At 50.8% G+C, this 18710-nt stretch overlaps 6 protein-coding genes across 6 annotated transcripts; 4 read left to right on the plus strand and 2 right to left on the minus strand.

The window, feature by feature from the left end:
- Positions 1–2498: 2498 nt before the first annotated feature.
- On the minus strand, positions 2499–5138 carry GEF2 (chloride channel; the record flags this gene model as incomplete). The annotated part of the gene is made up of 2 exons (XM_064868841.1): positions 2499–4983; positions 5029–5138. The coding sequence occupies 2 exons, from the start codon at positions 5136–5138 to the stop codon at positions 2499–2501; spliced, it is 2595 nt and encodes an 864-aa protein (XP_064734338.1).
- A 257-nt stretch (positions 5139–5395) lies between these two features.
- Positions 5396–7126, plus strand: CCT8 (T-complex protein 1 subunit theta; the record flags this gene model as incomplete). Its single annotated transcript, XM_064868842.1, has 1 exon — positions 5396–7126. One exon carries the CDS (start codon positions 5396–5398, stop codon positions 7124–7126), a length of 1731 nt encoding a protein of 576 aa, XP_064734339.1.
- Positions 7127–7735: 609 nt separating this feature from the next.
- Positions 7736–8920, plus strand: PMZ80_000392 (uncharacterized protein; the record flags this gene model as incomplete). The annotated part of the gene is made up of 2 exons (XM_064868843.1): positions 7736–8137; positions 8228–8920. 2 exons carry the CDS (start codon positions 7736–7738, stop codon positions 8918–8920), a joined length of 1095 nt encoding a protein of 364 aa, XP_064734340.1.
- Positions 8921–10294: 1374 nt separating this feature from the next.
- On the minus strand, positions 10295–10932 carry MNP1 (54S ribosomal protein L12, mitochondrial; the record flags this gene model as incomplete). Its single annotated transcript, XM_064868844.1, has 2 exons — positions 10295–10615; positions 10693–10932. The coding sequence occupies 2 exons, from the start codon at positions 10930–10932 to the stop codon at positions 10295–10297; spliced, it is 561 nt and encodes a 186-aa protein (XP_064734341.1).
- A 3867-nt stretch (positions 10933–14799) lies between these two features.
- On the plus strand, positions 14800–16747 carry PMZ80_000394 (uncharacterized protein; the record flags this gene model as incomplete). The annotated part of the gene is made up of 5 exons (XM_064868845.1): positions 14800–15179; positions 15229–15357; positions 15447–15959; positions 16013–16251; positions 16305–16747. The coding sequence occupies 5 exons, from the start codon at positions 14800–14802 to the stop codon at positions 16745–16747; spliced, it is 1704 nt and encodes a 567-aa protein (XP_064734342.1).
- Positions 16748–17334: 587 nt separating this feature from the next.
- On the plus strand, positions 17335–18570 carry PMZ80_000395 (uncharacterized protein; the record flags this gene model as incomplete). The annotated part of the gene is made up of 1 exon (XM_064868846.1): positions 17335–18570. One exon carries the CDS (start codon positions 17335–17337, stop codon positions 18568–18570), a length of 1236 nt encoding a protein of 411 aa, XP_064734343.1.
- Positions 18571–18710: the final 140 nt, after the last annotated feature.

Below are 18710 nucleotides of genomic sequence, written 5' to 3' on the forward strand. Positions count from 1 at the left end.
CTCAGATAGTGCGCAGTCGCTGATCCAGTTATAGCAATGGAAATCGTTGTTCGCTAGAGCGCAACTTCCTCTCAACTACTGTATCTTAAGCCTGCGGGAACTTGTGACGGTTGCAAATCATAAAGAGAGTCCAAAGACAAATGTTGCCGGAAACTCTAATTTTGCTTTGTCCCTTGCTTGCTGTTTCCTGTTCTGGCAGTTGCGGGACTCTTCGAATGTTGCTTCTGTGCATAAGAGCTATATTAGCAACTAATAGTGTATGTTGGCGGAAACAATCCGGTTGATAGTCCTCCTACGACACCTTACAGTAGGTGTGGGAGAGATCGCCCTGGTTACATCGGTGGCGGACATGGTGTCAAGTGAAGAAATACTGTTTCCGAAGTACGACTACCATGTGAAGAAATCATGGTGATGATGTTCTTCAATCGCAATGACATACTCCGTACAAACACGACCATGTACCCGAGCGATCGGGACGTGCTTTTCGCAAGCCACCACAGGGAAAGAGGATTTGCCGGACACTCCTGCCATTGAGTCTGTTAAATTATCCGAGCCATCGCCCCAGCCTCATGGTTTGGTCCCTGGTTCACGGTCCGTCTCGTAGAACGTCGGATAATCCTTTCCCGGACAATAAAGGACCTGTGACTACCATAAGCGAGATGCGATGTTTCAGGCCGACAGCTGCTACAGTATGATACACAACTGTCAAAGATGTTGATAGGTTCCCGTAGATCGGGGTGTCGTGAAGTCATCAGGTCGCCGCAAGCTGCTATTCGCGGTAGTGGGAGGTGAAGTAGGTGCGTCAATATGCAGATAGAGTGAACCAGTTTGCGCCACGCTAATTCTTCGGGACTGCTTGTACGCAGAGGTCTGGGATAGAATAAGACGTGTGCTTGAAGATGTTGTCAGGGATACATCGGTGACCAGCATTTCTCTCCTCACAATACACTTTCACTTCTGTTTGGTGCAGCATCACAAGGGTCACGGCATATTACACCAGTAATGGCAGATATCACCGTCGGTCAAAGTCAATGGGGACTTTTTGCACAGGTCCGACTGCCTGTATCGAGCAAATACTTGTGTGCTGTATCGGGTTGCAACCTGCGCTGATGAGGCCTGTAGATCCCTTGCTTCATTTTCGGTTTGAGTTCAGCCTACTCCCAAGTAACCTTCTTTGTCCTTCTGACACGACAGCAGCTATGCAGGTGGGGACTTCCAAAACACGAGTTGCGTTGGGCGCACAAGGAACTCTTCTAGTTACTCCGAGTATGACGCACAAGTCTCGAGCCTTGCTTCTTCGTGGTCGATGATAACATATGGCTCAGAAAGGAGATCTACGACTCCTTGAAACGGATACCGCATGTTACTGTACATGCAGCTCATACGGGTCGACGACGTAGATGAAGTAAGTAAGAGTCAAAAATACGAATTGCTTTATCCACAGTTGATGGGCGAACACATGGCGAAGTTGAACGGTGGCCGAAGATATCTTCCGTGGTTGGAAGTGGAGAAAGATTGCGTTCAGAAATCAAGCTCCATAGCCTTTTTGCACGTGGACACGATGCATGCTTCTACGACAGTTCTATGCATGACTGAGCTCTCCTAAATGAGCATTGATCGCTGATTCAGGGAGGTTTCCAAGTGGGCCAACGTCAATCTCTCGACCGTCGGTTGAGGTGTGGCCTAGCTATGGAAGATGTTCGTACTCGACAGATACCCGCTGGCTAGCTGCCCTCTCACCGCCATGTGGCGAGCACCGGCTTCAAACGCGTCGTCGAAGGCGGCCACCTGCAGCCAAAGCACTCACATCGTGCCAGTAGTGTTCTCAACTGCCCAAGCCGCCAGTCTACGCCGGCGGAAGGTCGGCACATAGCGTTGAGAGGCTCGTCTGTTTCGTCAATGATTGATCTGCATTGCGTGGTCTCGGTAATCGACCGGGGAATTTGAGCCATCCTGAGAGCACGTCAGGTTCGGCGGCGCAAGAGCGATTACTCTAGTTTTGCGACACTTTGCGTGTTATTATTCTAGTACTATGGAGTACAGTATTTTCTAGCTAACATCCATCCACCTTCATCGTCTCCTTATGCCACGTGTGGGTGGAGTGTTCTCCTGTACGTATCTGTCAGCGTCTAATGCATCGAGCATTGCTCCCGTGTCGGACTACGCTCGCAATGTAGATAATTGCAGAGGTCGGAGCAGTACGCATGACCAGCACATGGCCTTGCGATAGGAGTTCGTTGTTTGTATCGAACCAGACCGTTTCGCTTGTGTGACAGCAGCCTACGAGCTTGCTCAGTAAGCGAGGTTGTAATGGAGCAACGTCTCAACCCACATGTGATGGAGCATGGCGATCAATCACGTCAAGCCGCTTCGACTTGGTCAAGCAACAGGTTGAACCAGTAAGGAACCGCGCGGGGACCACCCGTGTCTGAATGGAGAGTCATGTATTTGAGCCTGCCAAGTTCTAAAGGGTTTAATGGCTGGATTTGGAACGAACCTCATCTTTCTTCACGAAGCAGACCTTCCACCTCTTCGTTCTCCTGAGAATCATCGCCTTGTTCATCCCGGAGAACCCCGGCACCTGGCAGAAATTGGGCAGAAGAGCTGTGAACTTCGTTAGCGTTGAGGATCCACCAAATATCCTTCTTGGTTAGTAGGCCTCTCAGACTTCCTCTTTCCACGAGTAGCAGATACCGCAAGCCCAGCTTCTGAAACATAGACACCGCGAGCTGAAGACTAGAGCCTACATGCAGAGTGATGGGCGTCTGATCCATCCATGGCCGCAGATCAATACCTGTAGATCGCTCGTGTTCGCTTGAATGCATGAAGTAACACATCATAGTAGCAGAGCGAGCAGCGCTGGCGTGCCCTCCAATATTCTGGGCGTGGTCTAAGGCGTAAGATAGCTCTGTGCGGGATATGTATCCGAGTAGAACATTCCGTGCAGGTTTATGAATGTGTGACGTTGTGCTGCCAGTTGAGGAAGATCGCTGCTGACGCAAGACGGGGAAGCCCCTGAATGAGGTGGTGCGCAGGAGGTTTCGAAGGTCCTCCAGAGAGTATGACCTGTCTGCATTGATACATGTCATATCTCCGGTTCTAGTCATTATGCTTGCTGCTGGGATTGCGGGAGCAGCGACATCGTCTCTGTTGTCGATATAAGGATATTCATTCAGCTGAATCCAAGCGTCGTAAATACTGCGCGGACCAAAGGCATCACCTACCCACTTCGCCAGCATAACGGCGATCATGATGGGTAAGACGTACGTCAGTGCACCCGTCAGTTCGAACATGATGACAACAATCGAGGCAGTCATCCTCGTTGTGCCTGCCAATGCTGATGCAGCTCCCACAATCGCATATGTTCCTGGCGTGATGCAAGGGACGTCAGGCTCACATGCAGCAAAGACCATTGAATTCGCATGATGCTTGTGGAGAAGCTCGACAATAACACCCAGTGCGCGGCCATACAGAGCACCAATCGCCAAAGATGGGAGAATGATGCCGGCCGGTATGGGAAGACCAAAGGTAACTGCTGCAAGCAGTGTACCGAGGCCCGCAGCCGTGACAAGAAGAGAGACCATAGAAAGGGAGCCAGCGACAGTAGCCTTGCATAAGCCGAAGATGTCGTTGTTGCCGATCGTCGCGCACTCTGCGAAAAGGTAGTAGACTAGCTCAGACAACTGAGCTCGCATGAAGAGGTTTGGAAAGTTGATCATTGCAGCTATAGCAGCCACAATGGAGACTTCCAGTATTGGTCGATTGCGAAGCGGGTAGTTTTCTGATCTTCGAAGTCGCGCGACAAATATGTTCAATTTGATGAACAGCCCACCAAATAGCCCACCAGTGATGCCCAAAAGCACAAAGGGGACCAGCTCAAATCCATGCCAGCCTGTTGTGTAGCGGACCTGATAGAGCACGATCTTACCAGTATGGAAAGGGTTCAAGGCCTGCAATGTGACGGCCGCGATCATGGCGCAAACGAACGACTGCCACATGATCTTGTCGGGGAAGTAGTATGACAATTGTTCCAACGAGAACAGAACACCTCCGACAGGCGCACCGAAAGCGACAGAAATTCCTGAGGCGGCAGCAGCAGAGAGAACCTCGCGCTTTCGTGCTTCGTTACTGCTGAGACTGTCGAATGGTCTCATGGCAATATTGGCACAACAGCACGCAAGGTGAACCAACGGACCCTCCTTCCCAAGCCAAAGCCCGGAAGCGACGGACAAGCAGACACCAATGGATTTTGTGATTAGAGTCCAGCCTCCAAGGAACTCTTTGATCACATATCCTCCAAGCATGGTTTTGATCTCGGGGATACCACTCTGCTTAGCATATCTGGAATAGCCCTGGACCAGGACCGCTGAACAAGCGGCAAATAGGGTCGCGTAGAGCACGAAAAAGATGTATTCGACCACATATGCCCCTCCTAGATTCTCGATCTTCAAGGCTTTTCTCCACGGGGTCCATTCTCGGCATTGTGACACCTCATCGTGTCCCCAGCAACAGAATTGTTTGCTCAGGTAGAACTGTGTGCTGGTAGCGGTATCTTTGCAGTAGCCTGTCTTGATGTCTCCAAGCCAGTCGGATGCAATATTGATAAAGGCAGCCACTAGACCAACCATCAAACCCGTGACGACAAGCACGATCCAGACATGACTGTTATCCAGTAGCTGCCTCAATGTTCCCGACCAACCAGAACTAGTCGCGAGAAGCCTCCTCAGGCGCTGACGCTCTTTTGTGTATTCGAAGATCCAATCAATAGCCGTCAGATTCTCGTAGCCGACTCTTCTCCCTTGAGTCTCGACATTCCAGTCAACATAGACGCCCTCCTTCTCTACAGCATCGGCATCACCATTCGCAGGCGCACCATTGCTGGACGATTCTGCTGACTCGGAAACCGCGCCAGGCAAGACAGACCCTCTGGCTCTGACAGGAGGCTTTTGCTGACTGGGGTCATCGTATGATGCTGCAACCGGCCTTGCGCTTTTAGTTCATGCTGCTGGAGAGTCATGAAAATCTTACCTTGCGGATATGTCTCCATGCTCCTGGTCCAGCAGGTCGAGGTCCGAGTCGGACCCGTCGTCCTGCGGGAGGTTCACATGGCGGGATTCATGTGGTGCCGACGCCAACATGCTTCAATCTAGCAGTGCGGGAGATGCACATGTCCCATCGCTGCCTACACATACATCTAGTGCACTGAGGCGTGGTTGCAACTTGTACGAATATATGGGGTGAGGGTCCAACAGTGACCGGTTGGCAAACTCCGCAAACATTCGGTCTCAACGGCCTAACTCAAACATTTTGTTATGCCTGCCCGCTTCACCACAGCGAGTTCTTGTTTGCGCCTACCATCAAGTCTACCGATCAATTCACAATAGCAGATACAGAAATGTCTCTGTCGATACCGCAAGCATCTCAGGCTGGCCTGTTCAAGCAAGGATACAACAGCTACGATGCAGAAGATGGTGCAGTTATTCGAAATATCGACGCATGCCGCACAATAGCACAAACAGTGCAGACCTCATTAGGACCCTATGGCAGAAACAAGATTGTGATCAACCATCTTGCGAAAATGATATTGACATCGGACGCTGCCACTATATTACGAGAACTCGATGTGGTACATCCCGCAGCTAAACTGATAGTTATGGCCAGTCAACAGCAGGAAGCAGAAATGGGAGATGCCACAAACATGGTCATAGTATTAGCAGGAGAGCTGCTGAAGAAGGCTGAAGAACTCATCAGAATGGGCCTGAAGACTAGCGATATCACATCTGGCTACGAGAAAGCTCTCGTATTCACCTTGCAAGCACTGGAAGATCTCGAGGTCGATCGAGTCGCAGATTTGCGGTCGAAGGAAGAGCTAGGAAAGGCACTCCGAACAGTCATTGCGGCAAAACAGTCTGGCTCTGAGGATATACTCGCTCCACTTGTGGCTGAAGCAGTGCAAGCTGTGCTGCCCAACAATCCTGCCGCATTCAACATTGACAATATTCGAGTCGTCAAGATCATGGGCGGTGACCTCTCACAGTCGAGGGTCGTGAGAGGTATGGTCTTCGGTAGGGAGCCAGATGGCATTGTCAAGAGAGCGAAGAAAGCCAAGGTCGGTGTTTTCTCCTGCCCAATCGACACCTCTCAGACAGAGACAAAAGGCACGGTCTTGCTGAAAAATGCCAAAGAAATGCTCGATTTCAGCACAGGCGAGGAGAATCAGCTTGAAGCCGCTGTAAAGGAACTATACGACTCTGGCATCCGAGTGGTGGTAGCCGGCTCGACCGTGGGAGAACTGGCTTTGCACTACCTGAATCGCATGAATATTCTGGTCATTAAGATTCTGTCCAAATTCGAGCTAAGGAGACTATGCAGAGTATGTGGTGCTACACCTTTGGCTCGGCTGGGTGCTCCCATGCCAGATGAGATGGGCAGCATTGATGTGGTTGAGACAACTGAGATTGGAGGCGATCGCGTGACGGTCTTCCGACAAGAGTCAGACACCGCCGTAACACGAACAGCCACAATCGTACTTCGAGGTGCCACGCAGAACCACCTTGACGATGTGGAGCGAGCGATCGATGATGGTGTTAATGTCATCAAAGCTGTCACCAGAGATCCTCGACTAGTACCTGGTGCTGGGGCCACCGAGATGCAACTGATTGAGAGGATCAACGCTTTTGCTGACCGAACACCCGGGCTGCCTCAATACGCGATCCGCAAATATGCTGAAGCATTCGAAGTCATACCGAGAACTTTGGCTGAAAGTGCCGGTCTAGACGCTACAGAGATTCTGGCTAGATTATACACGGCACATCAGCAAAGAGGAAGTGTCAAGGCCCGACCGCGTGCTGATGACTCGACTTCGGAAGATGACGAGGAGGAGGAGAGTAGCACTGAAGGCTCGGAAGATCCATACTGGACATCTGGTGTGGATCTGGAGACCAGTGATGGCGTGTTGGATGCAGTGGAAGATGAGATTCTGGATCTAATGGTGAGCAAGAGTTGGGCTATCAAACTCGCTACGGATGCTGCTCGGACTGTGTTGAGCGTAGATCAAATCATTGTCGCGAGGCAAGCAGGTGGGCCAAAGCCACCTGGTCCGAATCCAAATTGGGACGAGGACTGAAGGCTTTGAGCATGGGCAGAGGAAATGAGCGAATATTAGCATGCACAAGGGCAAGAGCAATGCAGGTCATGTAGAACCACGATACCCATGATAGACGGCAATCAAAAGTTGATGGAATTGCTATCCACGAAGACATTTGCGAATCAAATCGTAGTCCAACGACTTGATCCATTGATTTGTGCTTCAGGTCAGTTGTGAATCTGATTCTTCGTTGCATACCATCAGCTCAGGACTTCTATCGAGGTATTGTTCAACTCCAATTCTGTGACGCGTGAAACGCGAATAAAAATGCCAGATGCGGATCGCGGCCAACCGCTAGATCAGTGACAGATGCTCTTTCCTTTGCGCATTCAACACAGTTACTGTGCTTGAACTTTCACTTCAAGTTTACTTCTCGGATCAGAATCGGTGTTTGTTCAACTTCGTTCCTCGTACTCATTTCCGTCGCAACAACAGTTACACGGTTACCCTCACGACATTCCAGACCACGTTAATATTCGTGAGAAGCACATTTCGGGCACTCCAAACGTGATCGCTAGCATCTTCGAGGACTCGTAAGGGTAGCAGGAGATCTGTTTGCCATCAGATCTGTCCCGCGACGTTTCCAAGATGGACGGCGCAAAGTCGTCGCCGTTCCCTGCGGCTTCGGAAGTACAACTACACAGAAACCCACCTCTTGCACCCTCGCAAGAGCTTGCCTACCGCAACAAATGCATACAGCTGAAGAAGAGGCTTTCTGAAATCGAGTCCAACAATGATATGACACGAAAGCGCATTTCTGCAGAGAAAGAGCGAGTGCATAAGCAGCGACTACTTCGAGCAGTTTTGCTGAATCAACTACGAGAGATCATGGAAACACCAGGCAAGAAGTTCAAGCCAGAAGAACTCGAAAGGATGGGTATTGTTATCAATGGCAATACCGAAGAAGAAGACCACCTCCACAGCAGATCCCGACCAGAAGGTGAAGTTCTGCTGGACGATAGCTCAGAAGACAGTGATGATGACCCAGAGGTGAGCATCCAGCATATCGGGGACACGAGTACCGCGAGACCCAAATTCGGCCCAACGTGAACAGCAGTCCGATGCTGACCAGATTCACAGCCAAGTGACCGACCCACAAGGACGAGACGAACAAACAACAACTATCGCGGCGAGACAGTCATGAACACTCGCCTAGAAGCAAACCCAAGCATGTACCAAGCGCCTGGTCTCCCAGCAATAGCTCCTGCACAGTCATTTTCCCCTGCTGCAGCCCGTGAGCCTCTGTTGACAAGCTCATTTCAAACGCCAGGACCAGCCGCCGGCTCACCACAACAATACTCCTCCTTGCACCAAAACACATTCATACCAGACACACGCTACGTCCACAGTCAGTCCTCGCCCATCCACGCCGCACAACCTACACCAGGCCAAATACTCGCGAATCCCGTCCGCTCAAGCTCACTCTCCCAAAGCCAGATGTCTCAACCGCCAGAATCAAATGGCGTCCACTACCGCCGCGATCCCAACCCTCCAGCATCCCTCGCACAACCACTCCGGCCCTCACCACCATACAACCAGTTCTGCGAGCATATGAGGCCGCAGCTGGAAGCAGACAGTTATCCACGGGAGCAGATCCAGGCAAGGATAGACGAGGAGTGGCGCAAACTATCGCCTGACAACCGAGCACTGTGGGATGATAGGTACAACGATCAGATGCGGGAGTATGAGCAGCAGATGGATGATTGGAAGAGGGCGCAAAGGCGATTTGGGGATGTCACACCTGTCAGTGGCAGGGGTGGTGCGTTTCGATGATGCATGAAAGGGACGTCCGCACAGCGGGTGCCAATAATGCATATGGCGGTCCTGCTATACATGCGCGGCTTCTGACTCAGAGGCCAGATGGCGTCCATCGACGTTCTTAATGACATGACGTTTGTTCTTCATTCAGAGACTTAATCACGGCATAATATCCTGAGGCCCAGCTTGCTTCGTGCCATGTCTTGTCATAGGTGAATATCTGACCTGTCCAGCCTTGCTTAAGTGCTCGTGCCCTCATTCAAACCACTTCTTTGTGCAGCTGAGCAGGCATTCACACGTAACACTAACATAATGCCTTCCACTCTGTGGCCCACTACCCAATTACCCATAACAGTCTGTCAATCATGTCTCCTTGTTCTTCACAGCCGCGTACCCATGCTGAACCAGCTCTTGAGTCTCGTTTGCATCTAGGCCCTGTATAGACCGTGTTACTCTTTTTGCTAGGTTGTACCTACCCTTTCGTCCCTACCTTACCTGGTGGCACTTCATCGAGTCTTCAGAGGCTTGTGCCTTCCTTGCCATGAAGTCGGTCCTTCCTTCTTACATGGCCGCGCTTTGTTAGGCCGCTCCTTCCTTCTTCGTTATATCCAGGTTGCGCCTTCCTTCCAATGGGTCGCGCCTTCCTTCTAACGGGTCGTGCCTTCCATTTACCGGGTCGTACCTTCCTCTTCGTTTAGTGGTGCCTTCCTGCTTGTCGGTCGTGCCTTCCATCTACCCGGTCATCCCTTCCTTCTCAGCGGGTAGTGCCTTCGTGCCCACCTTCAACAAAACGCGCGTACCTTCCCTATCTCTCAGGTCGTACCTTGTGTGCAGGATTGGCGTTTCCTGTAGGGTTATGTCTGTCTCTTTAGCTCATTTACCGCTCGCGCTGGCGTGCCCGAGCACATGGCGATTGTCGTGCATATTTACTGTATGCTTGACTGAGAATCTTAACTGAGAATGACTGATCCCTGTTTCAGTCAAACTGTAATCATCAGTGTGGTTCAGCCGGGACAGCAGCAAAGAGAACTGTATATCTAGTGGCCTGAATTCGTCTGCATTGTAATACATTTTTGAAGTTCTCCAAGCATTCGTGGGGTGTTGTTCTCCCGATCAAACTTGGGGTATATACATACATGCGTACACAGCGCTTAAATGGTCACATCGGAGCCCCCATCGCGCCCACGTTGCACAAATGCCTCTTCGCAGGATCTCTTCTGCTAGCCTACCATTTCTGCAAAGTCATCGCGAGGCAGACGAAACGCGATCCAGCATACCAAGAGAGAGCTTTTGACGACGAATGTTCAAGCACGTATCACTCGTGGTGGGTATGCGGTTCCCGCTCTTTCTCAGCGCTCACACCTCTTCCGATCCTTCCCTGAATGCCCACTACTCCATCTCGACAACACCGCCCAGCGCCTTGATCGTCTCGAGGATCTTCGTTCCCTCCTCCTTCGTTACACCCTCCTTCATCACTTTCGGCACCGACTCCACGAACTTCTTCGAGTCAATCAAACTAAGCCCCAGCATGCTCTTGACCTCCTTGATGATCTTGGACTTGGCTGGTGCATCGAAAGACTTGAGCTTCAATGTGAAAAGGGACTTCTCCTGTGGTGCAGGCGCGGCTTCTTCTTCTTCAACTGGGGCGGTTGCCGCTGGGGCTGCGGCGGCGGGTGCTCCGAAAGACATTTCGGGGATGTTGAGGCGGGTCTATGAGGCGTGTTAGGAACTTCCGTGGGTACAGTACGGATGCTCTGCACGAGCGCGAGTGTGATGTGCTCTCATACCTTCAGACTGGCAACCAAATCCGCGGTCTCAAGCAATGTCAATCCTGATATCTGATCCACGATCGTAGAGATCTTAGGGTTCGTAGGTTGTGCCGCAGCATCGGTGCTCTGCCATCTCCGCTGTCTCTGGCTTGATTGTTGTGATGAAATACGAAGGCACTGAGAGGATAGGGAGTATTGCTGTCGTGCGACGAGCTGGCAGCTTCGTGTCATCGATCTGGCGGGTGCTGTGACTGACATGTCGGCGATCGGGTGGGAGGTTGTATTGAAAGAGGACGGAGCACTACAATGAAATCGATTGCTTGTGAGGGTGCTGTCGATGAGCTTTCGATTTCGTGTCTGCGGACCTGGACTTTCTGAATTTCGTGAATGCTGGACTCCGATTGGAGGAACAGCCTGAAGGCTGTTGGTCAGCCTCGTGTCTACGATTCTCCTTCGCGCCAACGACTTCAACTTCAAGTTGACGACGTCCTTTCATGTTAGCACACTTCACTTTAGAGAGCGTCTGGCCATGCTTGATATCACTAGTGAATGATCATTGAGCTATAGACCCATGATGCCGTAAGCGTAAGATCAAGCAACAGTCGACATCACCTTGTTCCCAACGCTCGACATCGCCATTGGATGTGTTTCCCAGAGACTCGAGCCTGTGCAGCGGGGGCGATCAATGTTGCTAGGAGGAGACTTAGTTGATCTTGGTGTGCTTTGTAAATTGAGTTCTCTCTCTAAATACCAGGTCTTGTATTCGAAAAAGGGATGTTCGCGACCAAAAGAACCGCCTATATTGACTGCAGGTCCGCCAACGTACTAGTCTTTCATATGCCTTGCTCAAGCCATGACCAGAATGTCCAAAGCATAGTGAGATGGAAGTCGGGTTAGATCAACGTGAGAAGAAGGAGTATCCCAAAAGTGGTCATGGAGCCATGGCACTTTCCACTCGAATGCGATGGTTGAAGCAAGCACCATGTGTCTCGCTCCTGCCTCCAGGGTGCACTGCTTTGCCCTACTTACAGCTATCGTTCTACCGTTCCATCTCGTCTTCGTTCTTCAGCAAACATAGTCCACGTACAGCTCGTTTACTCTGACATTCACAAGCACTTTTTGGAAGTCAATATCAATCACCCAACATCATCTACAGTGTATTCACCAGCCCGACAGCCATGGCTACGAACTCCTGGTACGAGCCATCCCCTTCTGCAAATACTTACATGCTAACAGCCTGAAGCGAATACCTACCACTCCCTGTACAAGCCAAACAGCAGTCGGACACGCTTCCCAACGCTTCAAAGGACATCGTACTTCTCCGACATTGTTCCTCCTGCAAGAGAATTCCAGACTGGCTCAAAGAGATATCCATCTCCTTCCTCCTGATGATCGGCATCGACTTCGCACTCAACAGGGTCATGATCCTAGGGATCGTCAAGAATGGACTCTGCAGATATCCAACACTGGGACCCTTTGTCGCCGCACTCCTTCCAGGATTTATCGGTTCGTTGTGCGGAGGCCTTCGAGGCAGTTTCATTTACGCAGACGATTTCAAGGCTACTTTGGCGCATGCCACGATGTTGCTTGTGTTGTATTACGTGGCGTCCTACTCAGCCGTTGTTGGTATGCAGGCTCCGGCATATTGTTTTCCCTAGAAAAAGACTGTAGGTATGCCAGCACTGTCTTGAGGAATATCGCTGACACTGATAGCGGCAGACATATCTGACACGACACGCGAAGCCAGATTCTATCTTCACGAATTGTTTTGGGGGCGGGATATTCGTTGTGCGGGTACGGGACTGAAACATAACCTAGAAGAACAAACAGTTCCTTGCTGGATCAAGCGAATTGAATCACAGGCATAGTGTCCGTCTGAAATGGACTCAGCTCCGATGCACCGAGGAGCTGGCCTTCAGCAGCTCGCATGGCACGTTTTCAGGTCCGTACTATCCATACTGACCACGCAAAGTACTTGAACAACTTGCCTGCCGCTCCAAGCCCATCAAGAACAGCATTTGCTGAATCGATCATCGTTGCAATAGCAAAAGTGTTTACTAATGTTGAAGGATCTCTGTCTCAAGCCATGTATTTCACTCGACATCGTCCCATCGCAGGTCGAGGATTTTTTTGTGTCCCAGTCGTACTCGAGCGTCTATTTCTAGTCAGCTTTGTCGCCATGACACTTGCAAGCTCGAGTGAACATACCATGGCCTTCTGGATAGTACGACCATAATGACAGTGTTGCTCACACCTGCAGGCAGGACATCTGAAATGGATCCGAACCTGTAGATCTCCTGGTTTGAATGCACGTCTCTTCAGCGGCTTTTCGATTCTCTCATAGACGCTATTGAGCCAACCCTCGTGTCGGAGTGGGCAGCCAGTTATCTGTTGGAGGCTTAGATTGATGAGTTTGTTGCGGTCGTGATCGTTAACAATACTGAGTGGGTTTGTGCCGTGTCCACTGACGCATGTTAGGTGTCTGAAGTCGTAGCCGGAAAACTTATTGCCGGTCATGTTGTGCTCCACGTTGACAAGTGCGAGGCTATTAAGTGCTTTGAGGACGGCATGCTGGGTCCAACTCTTGAGATGCGCTGTAGTGATCCAGATAGTTCGCAAATTCTGGTACATCTTTTTTGGTAGGCGCATTCCTTTGCCATGATGATGTTTGTGTTCCTCGTAAAGAACCTGGAAGTCTCGATTCAAGAAGTACATTTCGCAGTTGTGCAACAGGTTCTCGAGTGCCTCGTTTCGGATTTGCTTGTTCGTGCACAGTATGCCCAAGGCTCTCTTGTCATGCTCACTGCTGCTCTCCAGGACGGTCGGGTAGCACATGCAGTCACTACAGCTTTGCAGCTTCAGTCCAGAGAACATGAAAGAGTAGATGATCTCTCGCACTTCCAGTGGGATTCCAAAAAAGGTAGGTGGAGGGGCCTCGCCATATTGGTACGCTTGAGCTGAGCTTGATATCTGGTATGGTAGGATGATCGCTTCGATTGAATTGTCATGTCGACGTGGTGAGATGCTTTGTTAGCAGCTATTATAGAGGAGTGAACTATAGTTAGTTGGCCGATACATTAAAATTTGTGGGAAACTTAAGGAGATTTTGCTCGAGTGGAGATTGACTATATTTTTCACTTTGCAGAACTTCACTTCCTCGCAGTAACGAAGTGGTCCACCGCAAGACTGCACCGTGTTGAATTACATCGACGTCGAGCCTACCTTGATCCGACTTGACTGTGCTAACTCGAAGTGAAGGTACTCGAATCATAATTGAGCTTCAGAAGTTACAGTAAGATCGTTTCATGTTGTTTCTTACCCGCCCTTCACTGCTCTTCCTGAAGCCGACGATGATACATGCCTCTTCATCTGAGATAGTAAATTACAACAATTTCGACTTGTTCACAACGCGCCAACACGACACATACTGGCGACGAACTAAACGTTGCCCTCGTGGGGGTCGCCTTGGAGTGACTTGTTGCTCGATGGTCTCAAGCCCACTCTCAAGAAAAGTCTGCGTGTAAAATTTTCAGATGCCTTGTTCAGCAGCTTAGGAGGCAATACCAATGCTCTCGAACGTGCAGTAATATCAAGCTGAAAACTCACTCACCCATGTTGAGGACGCCCCGCCACCATGCTGCTATGGATAAGGCAGACTCGGCGCGCCGTGGGTGGTTGTGGCAGGTGTCAGTTTTAGGCTTAGGCTTTGGAGGCTGTTATGGAGTCAGAAGGCATGGCCCACTTCAGCCTCAGTGGTTGGGCGCCTCTCGGCGCCTCAAATGATTCCATCTTGGCGTGGCACGGCTCAAGACGTTCCTTGCTACGCTCGCTACGTTCTCTACGGCGGCTCCAATAGCGGGCCTCGATCTGCGAAGGGGGGGATATAACGGCATGCGAGCTCGCAAGGATGCCTCACAAGCCCGAGTATCACGAGGTAGTATTGGTTCCCACGCCGTGGGCATCGATCTCTGTTTCGTAAAACAAGCGATAGCCCGGGCCTTCGTCATTTTCTATCTCTACCAAAATCTTTTCTCTTTTCTTGCTACTAACTCCAACCATTTTGCGTCCTTGCTAAGTGTATGACACCTCGGACCATAAGAGAAAGAGAATAATACATTGGCCAACATGGGTGTCTTCGGCAGCGACAAAGAGAAGGACAGCGACAGATCTCCCACATTAGAGCCCAGTGGAAATGATTTCGCCGAGGGCTTTGTATCAGACAACGCCGACCAGCTTCAGCGCCATCTCGCAAATCGACAAATACAACTCATCGCCATAGGAGGTTCGATCGGAACAGCGCTCTTCGTCAGTATAGGGAGTGGTCTCTACAATGGAGGTGCCGGCAACCTATTGCTTGCGTACACCATTCAAAGCTGTGTCCTCGCGATGGTCAATAACTGTATCGCGGAAATGAGTACAGCATACCCAGTGACTGGTGGCTTCATACGCTTAGCTGGTAAATGGGTCGACGACGCTCTCGGTTTCATGGTCGGCTGGAACTTCTTGTCAGCAACATCCCACATGCAACGATCAACAAAATACTAACGTGTGTAGTTTCTATGAAGCTCTTCTGATACCATTTGAAATTTCTGCTTTCACCTTGGTTGTTTCATTCTGGAGCGATAAGGCTAACGAGCCTGGCCCGATCGCTGGCATCGTCACCGGCTGCATTATCTGCTATGCGTGAGCTCAACCTATCCCCGAAGCGACCCGGTCTCCAAAAGCGACTACATCGTTCTGCCCAAAAGCAAAATCACTAATGCATCGTGTAGCGCTATCAATATCCTTGCCGTACGAGCATATGGCGAAGCTGAATTCTGGCTGTCTGGAGGCAAGGTCATCCTGATCTTCTCCCTCTTCTTCTTCACCTTTATCACCATGGTTGGCGGCAACCCACGAGGTGATGCCTACGGTTTCCAACACTTCGGTAATGGCCAAGCCTTCCGCGAGTACATCGGCACTGGCGACATTGGGCGTCTTCAAGGGTTTATAGCTGCCCTTGCGTCTGCTTTGTTCACCGTTGTGGGTCCGGAGTATATTTCCATGGTTGCAGCAGAAGCAGCACGCCCAAGAATCTACATCAAAGCCGCTTTCAAAATGGTATACCTGCGATTCGGCATCTTCTTTATTGGTGGAGCCCTCGCTGTGGGCATTGTCTGCAGTTCTCGGGATCCACAATTGGCCGACGTCGTACTGGGTGGCAGCAGTGGTTCGGCTGCGGCTTCGCCGTATGTCATCGCCATGGAGAATCTTGGAGTTGGCGTCTTCCCCCACATCGTCAATGCGTGAGTTCATTGCTAGCCGATGATATCGGATTTCAGAGCTAACACATTGGTAGACTCATGTTGACATCGATCTTTTCTGCTGGCAATACCTATACATACTGTGCTGTCCGAAATTTGTATGGTCTGTCGCTTGAGGGAAGAGCTCCAAGGTTCCTCAGAAAATGCACGAAGAGCGGTGTACCGATTTACTGCTTCTGCGTGGTTATGATCTTCCCGATGCTCTCTTTCCTGCAGGTCTCGGGCAGCTCAGCGGTTGTGGTCAGTTGGTTTGCCAGTCTCGTAACAGCTGGTGGTACGTTCGAAGATCTCCTTTCATTTTTGCCATGCACCGCTAACGAATACTAGGGCTCATCGACTACATTGTCATGTGTATCACCTACATCTCCTTCTATCGTGCGTGCAAAGCACAAGGCTTGGATCGCAGCACACTTCCATACACAGGGTGGTTCCAGCCGTACTGCGCCTGGATTGCCCTTATCTGGCTCTGTATCGTTACGTGTATCTATGGATACACCTGTTACATGCCATGGTCGGTCTCCAGCTTCTTCTCGAACTATACGATGCAGCTCTTTATTCCTCCACTCTTCATCATATGGAAGTTGGTGAAGAAGACCAAACTGGTGAAGCCCCACGAAGCCGATCTTGTGTGGGAAAGGCCTGGTATTGATGCTTATGAGGCTACCTTTGTCGACCCGCCTACTGGATTCTGGAAGGAGATGGGTCAACTAGTCGGCATTGGGAGAAAGAAAGGAGGCAATGACCGACGGCGGAGCAGTGTTCCAGCCTAAGTAGTACTGCTTCAAACTCGAGGCTGCGAGCACATAGAGCGGACGAAGACCTGCGTTACAGGAACACTTCTACACCAAACGATTCTCAGCAGCGCCTCACTCTGTTAGATAAATACATGAATGCTCGATGGTAGCTGGAAAGCATCTTCCACCATGCCTTATTGTGATCTGACCTCATCATGCTTGTAGAAGTAAGGTTCACGCGCTGCCAAAAACACTGATGCTCGCATGGTTCGATAGCTCTGGCTCGTGGCATACGTGAGTAAGGTCGTAGCGGTTCGTCACGGAGCAAACTTAATGTCAAAAGTAGCACTTCTTTAAGTGCTAGAGAGGGCGCCCACTGTGCCGTACTTTTAGGTGCGATGAGCGGAAGTGGATCTTGCTACGGGGAGGGACTCAGGGGACGCGCATCAGTCCGCAGCTGAAACGCCATGTCGTTTGTTCTGCCGCAAAAGTCTCAAAGACCTATTCTCCTGTTGTTCGAGCACATCTAAGAGCATCCACAATAAGCTACACTGTCAGAGCAGTCCTCCCACAACAATGACGGAACGGTAACGTCTCCTGCATCTACCTCTCGGCAATTCATCATGGCGCAAGGGCTCATCAGGCTGGTCAGCCTCTGCGTGGTCATGGCAGCAGCATCTTTTCTTGCTGGAGTGCTGCCGCTTGTGCTGAACCTTTCCTCCTCGCGACTGCGACTGGTCTCGACAATTGGTATGGGAGTGCTTGTTGGTACCTCTTTGATTGTGATTATACCCGAAGGAGTTGATACTCTGTACAGCACCGGTTCGGCCCACGCGCACAGACGAAGAGACATTTCGATGCACAAAGCGGCAGTCGAGTGGTCGCATAGCTCTCATCTCCCTAGTCTCGTAGCTTACGAGCGCCGCTACGAACCTGCCCTGAACGAGCTAGGTACACCTGGTCCCGTCATACCAGAGTCCGAATCATTTCCTCCACCGAAGACACCAACGGAGCCTGGGGTTGTCGGAATCCTGGAAGAGACAGGAAGTGCGGACAAACATAGTGATGAAGGAGAAGAGCATGAGGAGGCGCATCATGCGTGGATAGGCGTTGCGCTTATTGCCGGATTCATTCTTATGTTTCTGATCGACAAGCTCCCTCAATATACAGCCACGAACAAGCCACGAACACATACGAGACATATATCTCTGACGAATCTGGGACGGAGGTTCAACCTGACGACATTAGACAGGGAAGAAGAGGCAGACACGTTTTTAGACACGACGCAGCCTACCACAGAACCGTCCAACCGAAGCTTTGCGACCACAACCGGTCTTGTGATACATGCCGCAGCCGATGGCATCGCATTGGGGGCATCGTCTTCCACATCAAATACAGGACTGAGCTTCATCATCTTCTTTGCCATCATGGTTCACAAGGCACCTGCTGCATTTGGTCTGACTTCAGTGCTTCTCAAGCAAGGCCTCTCAAAACGTATGGCGAGAGCACATCTGGTCATTTTCAGCCTGGCAGCACCAGCAGGAGCATTTCTCACATATCTACTTGCCAATGTTCTCGGCGGTGGTAGCGTGTCTAGGTCTGCGGAAAGCTCGCAGTGGTGGACTGGAATATTACTGTTGTTTTCGGCAGGGACGTTCTTGTATGTGGCCATGCATTCTATGCAGGAAATTACCTCGCCGAAGCATACAGAGACACAAATGAATGGAGCTGCTAATGGCAGTATACATGAGGGTAGAGAGGCGGCAACGCAGGAGGAGAAGCCGTCGATAACAGATTTGGGAGCGGCGGTGTTTGGCATGATATTGCCCTTGTTCTTGCAGGTTGGGCATGCTCATTGAGGGATGGTGGCGGCCGCGGTAGACTTCGAATGAAGAGACCTGTCAAGTACAGCCTTGAGTTCCGCTGCTAGACTGGTACCCCTTAGTAGTCTCGGGCTTGTGATCAAACAACCTCAATCTTCGTGCCATTTCATCCTCTC

Source organism: Knufia obscura (genome assembly GCF_036327395.1).
Source record: "Knufia obscura strain CCFEE 5817 isolate CBS 148926 chromosome Unknown scaffold_1, whole genome shotgun sequence".
NCBI classification, from domain to species: domain Eukaryota; kingdom Fungi; phylum Ascomycota; class Eurotiomycetes; order Chaetothyriales; family Trichomeriaceae; genus Knufia; species Knufia obscura.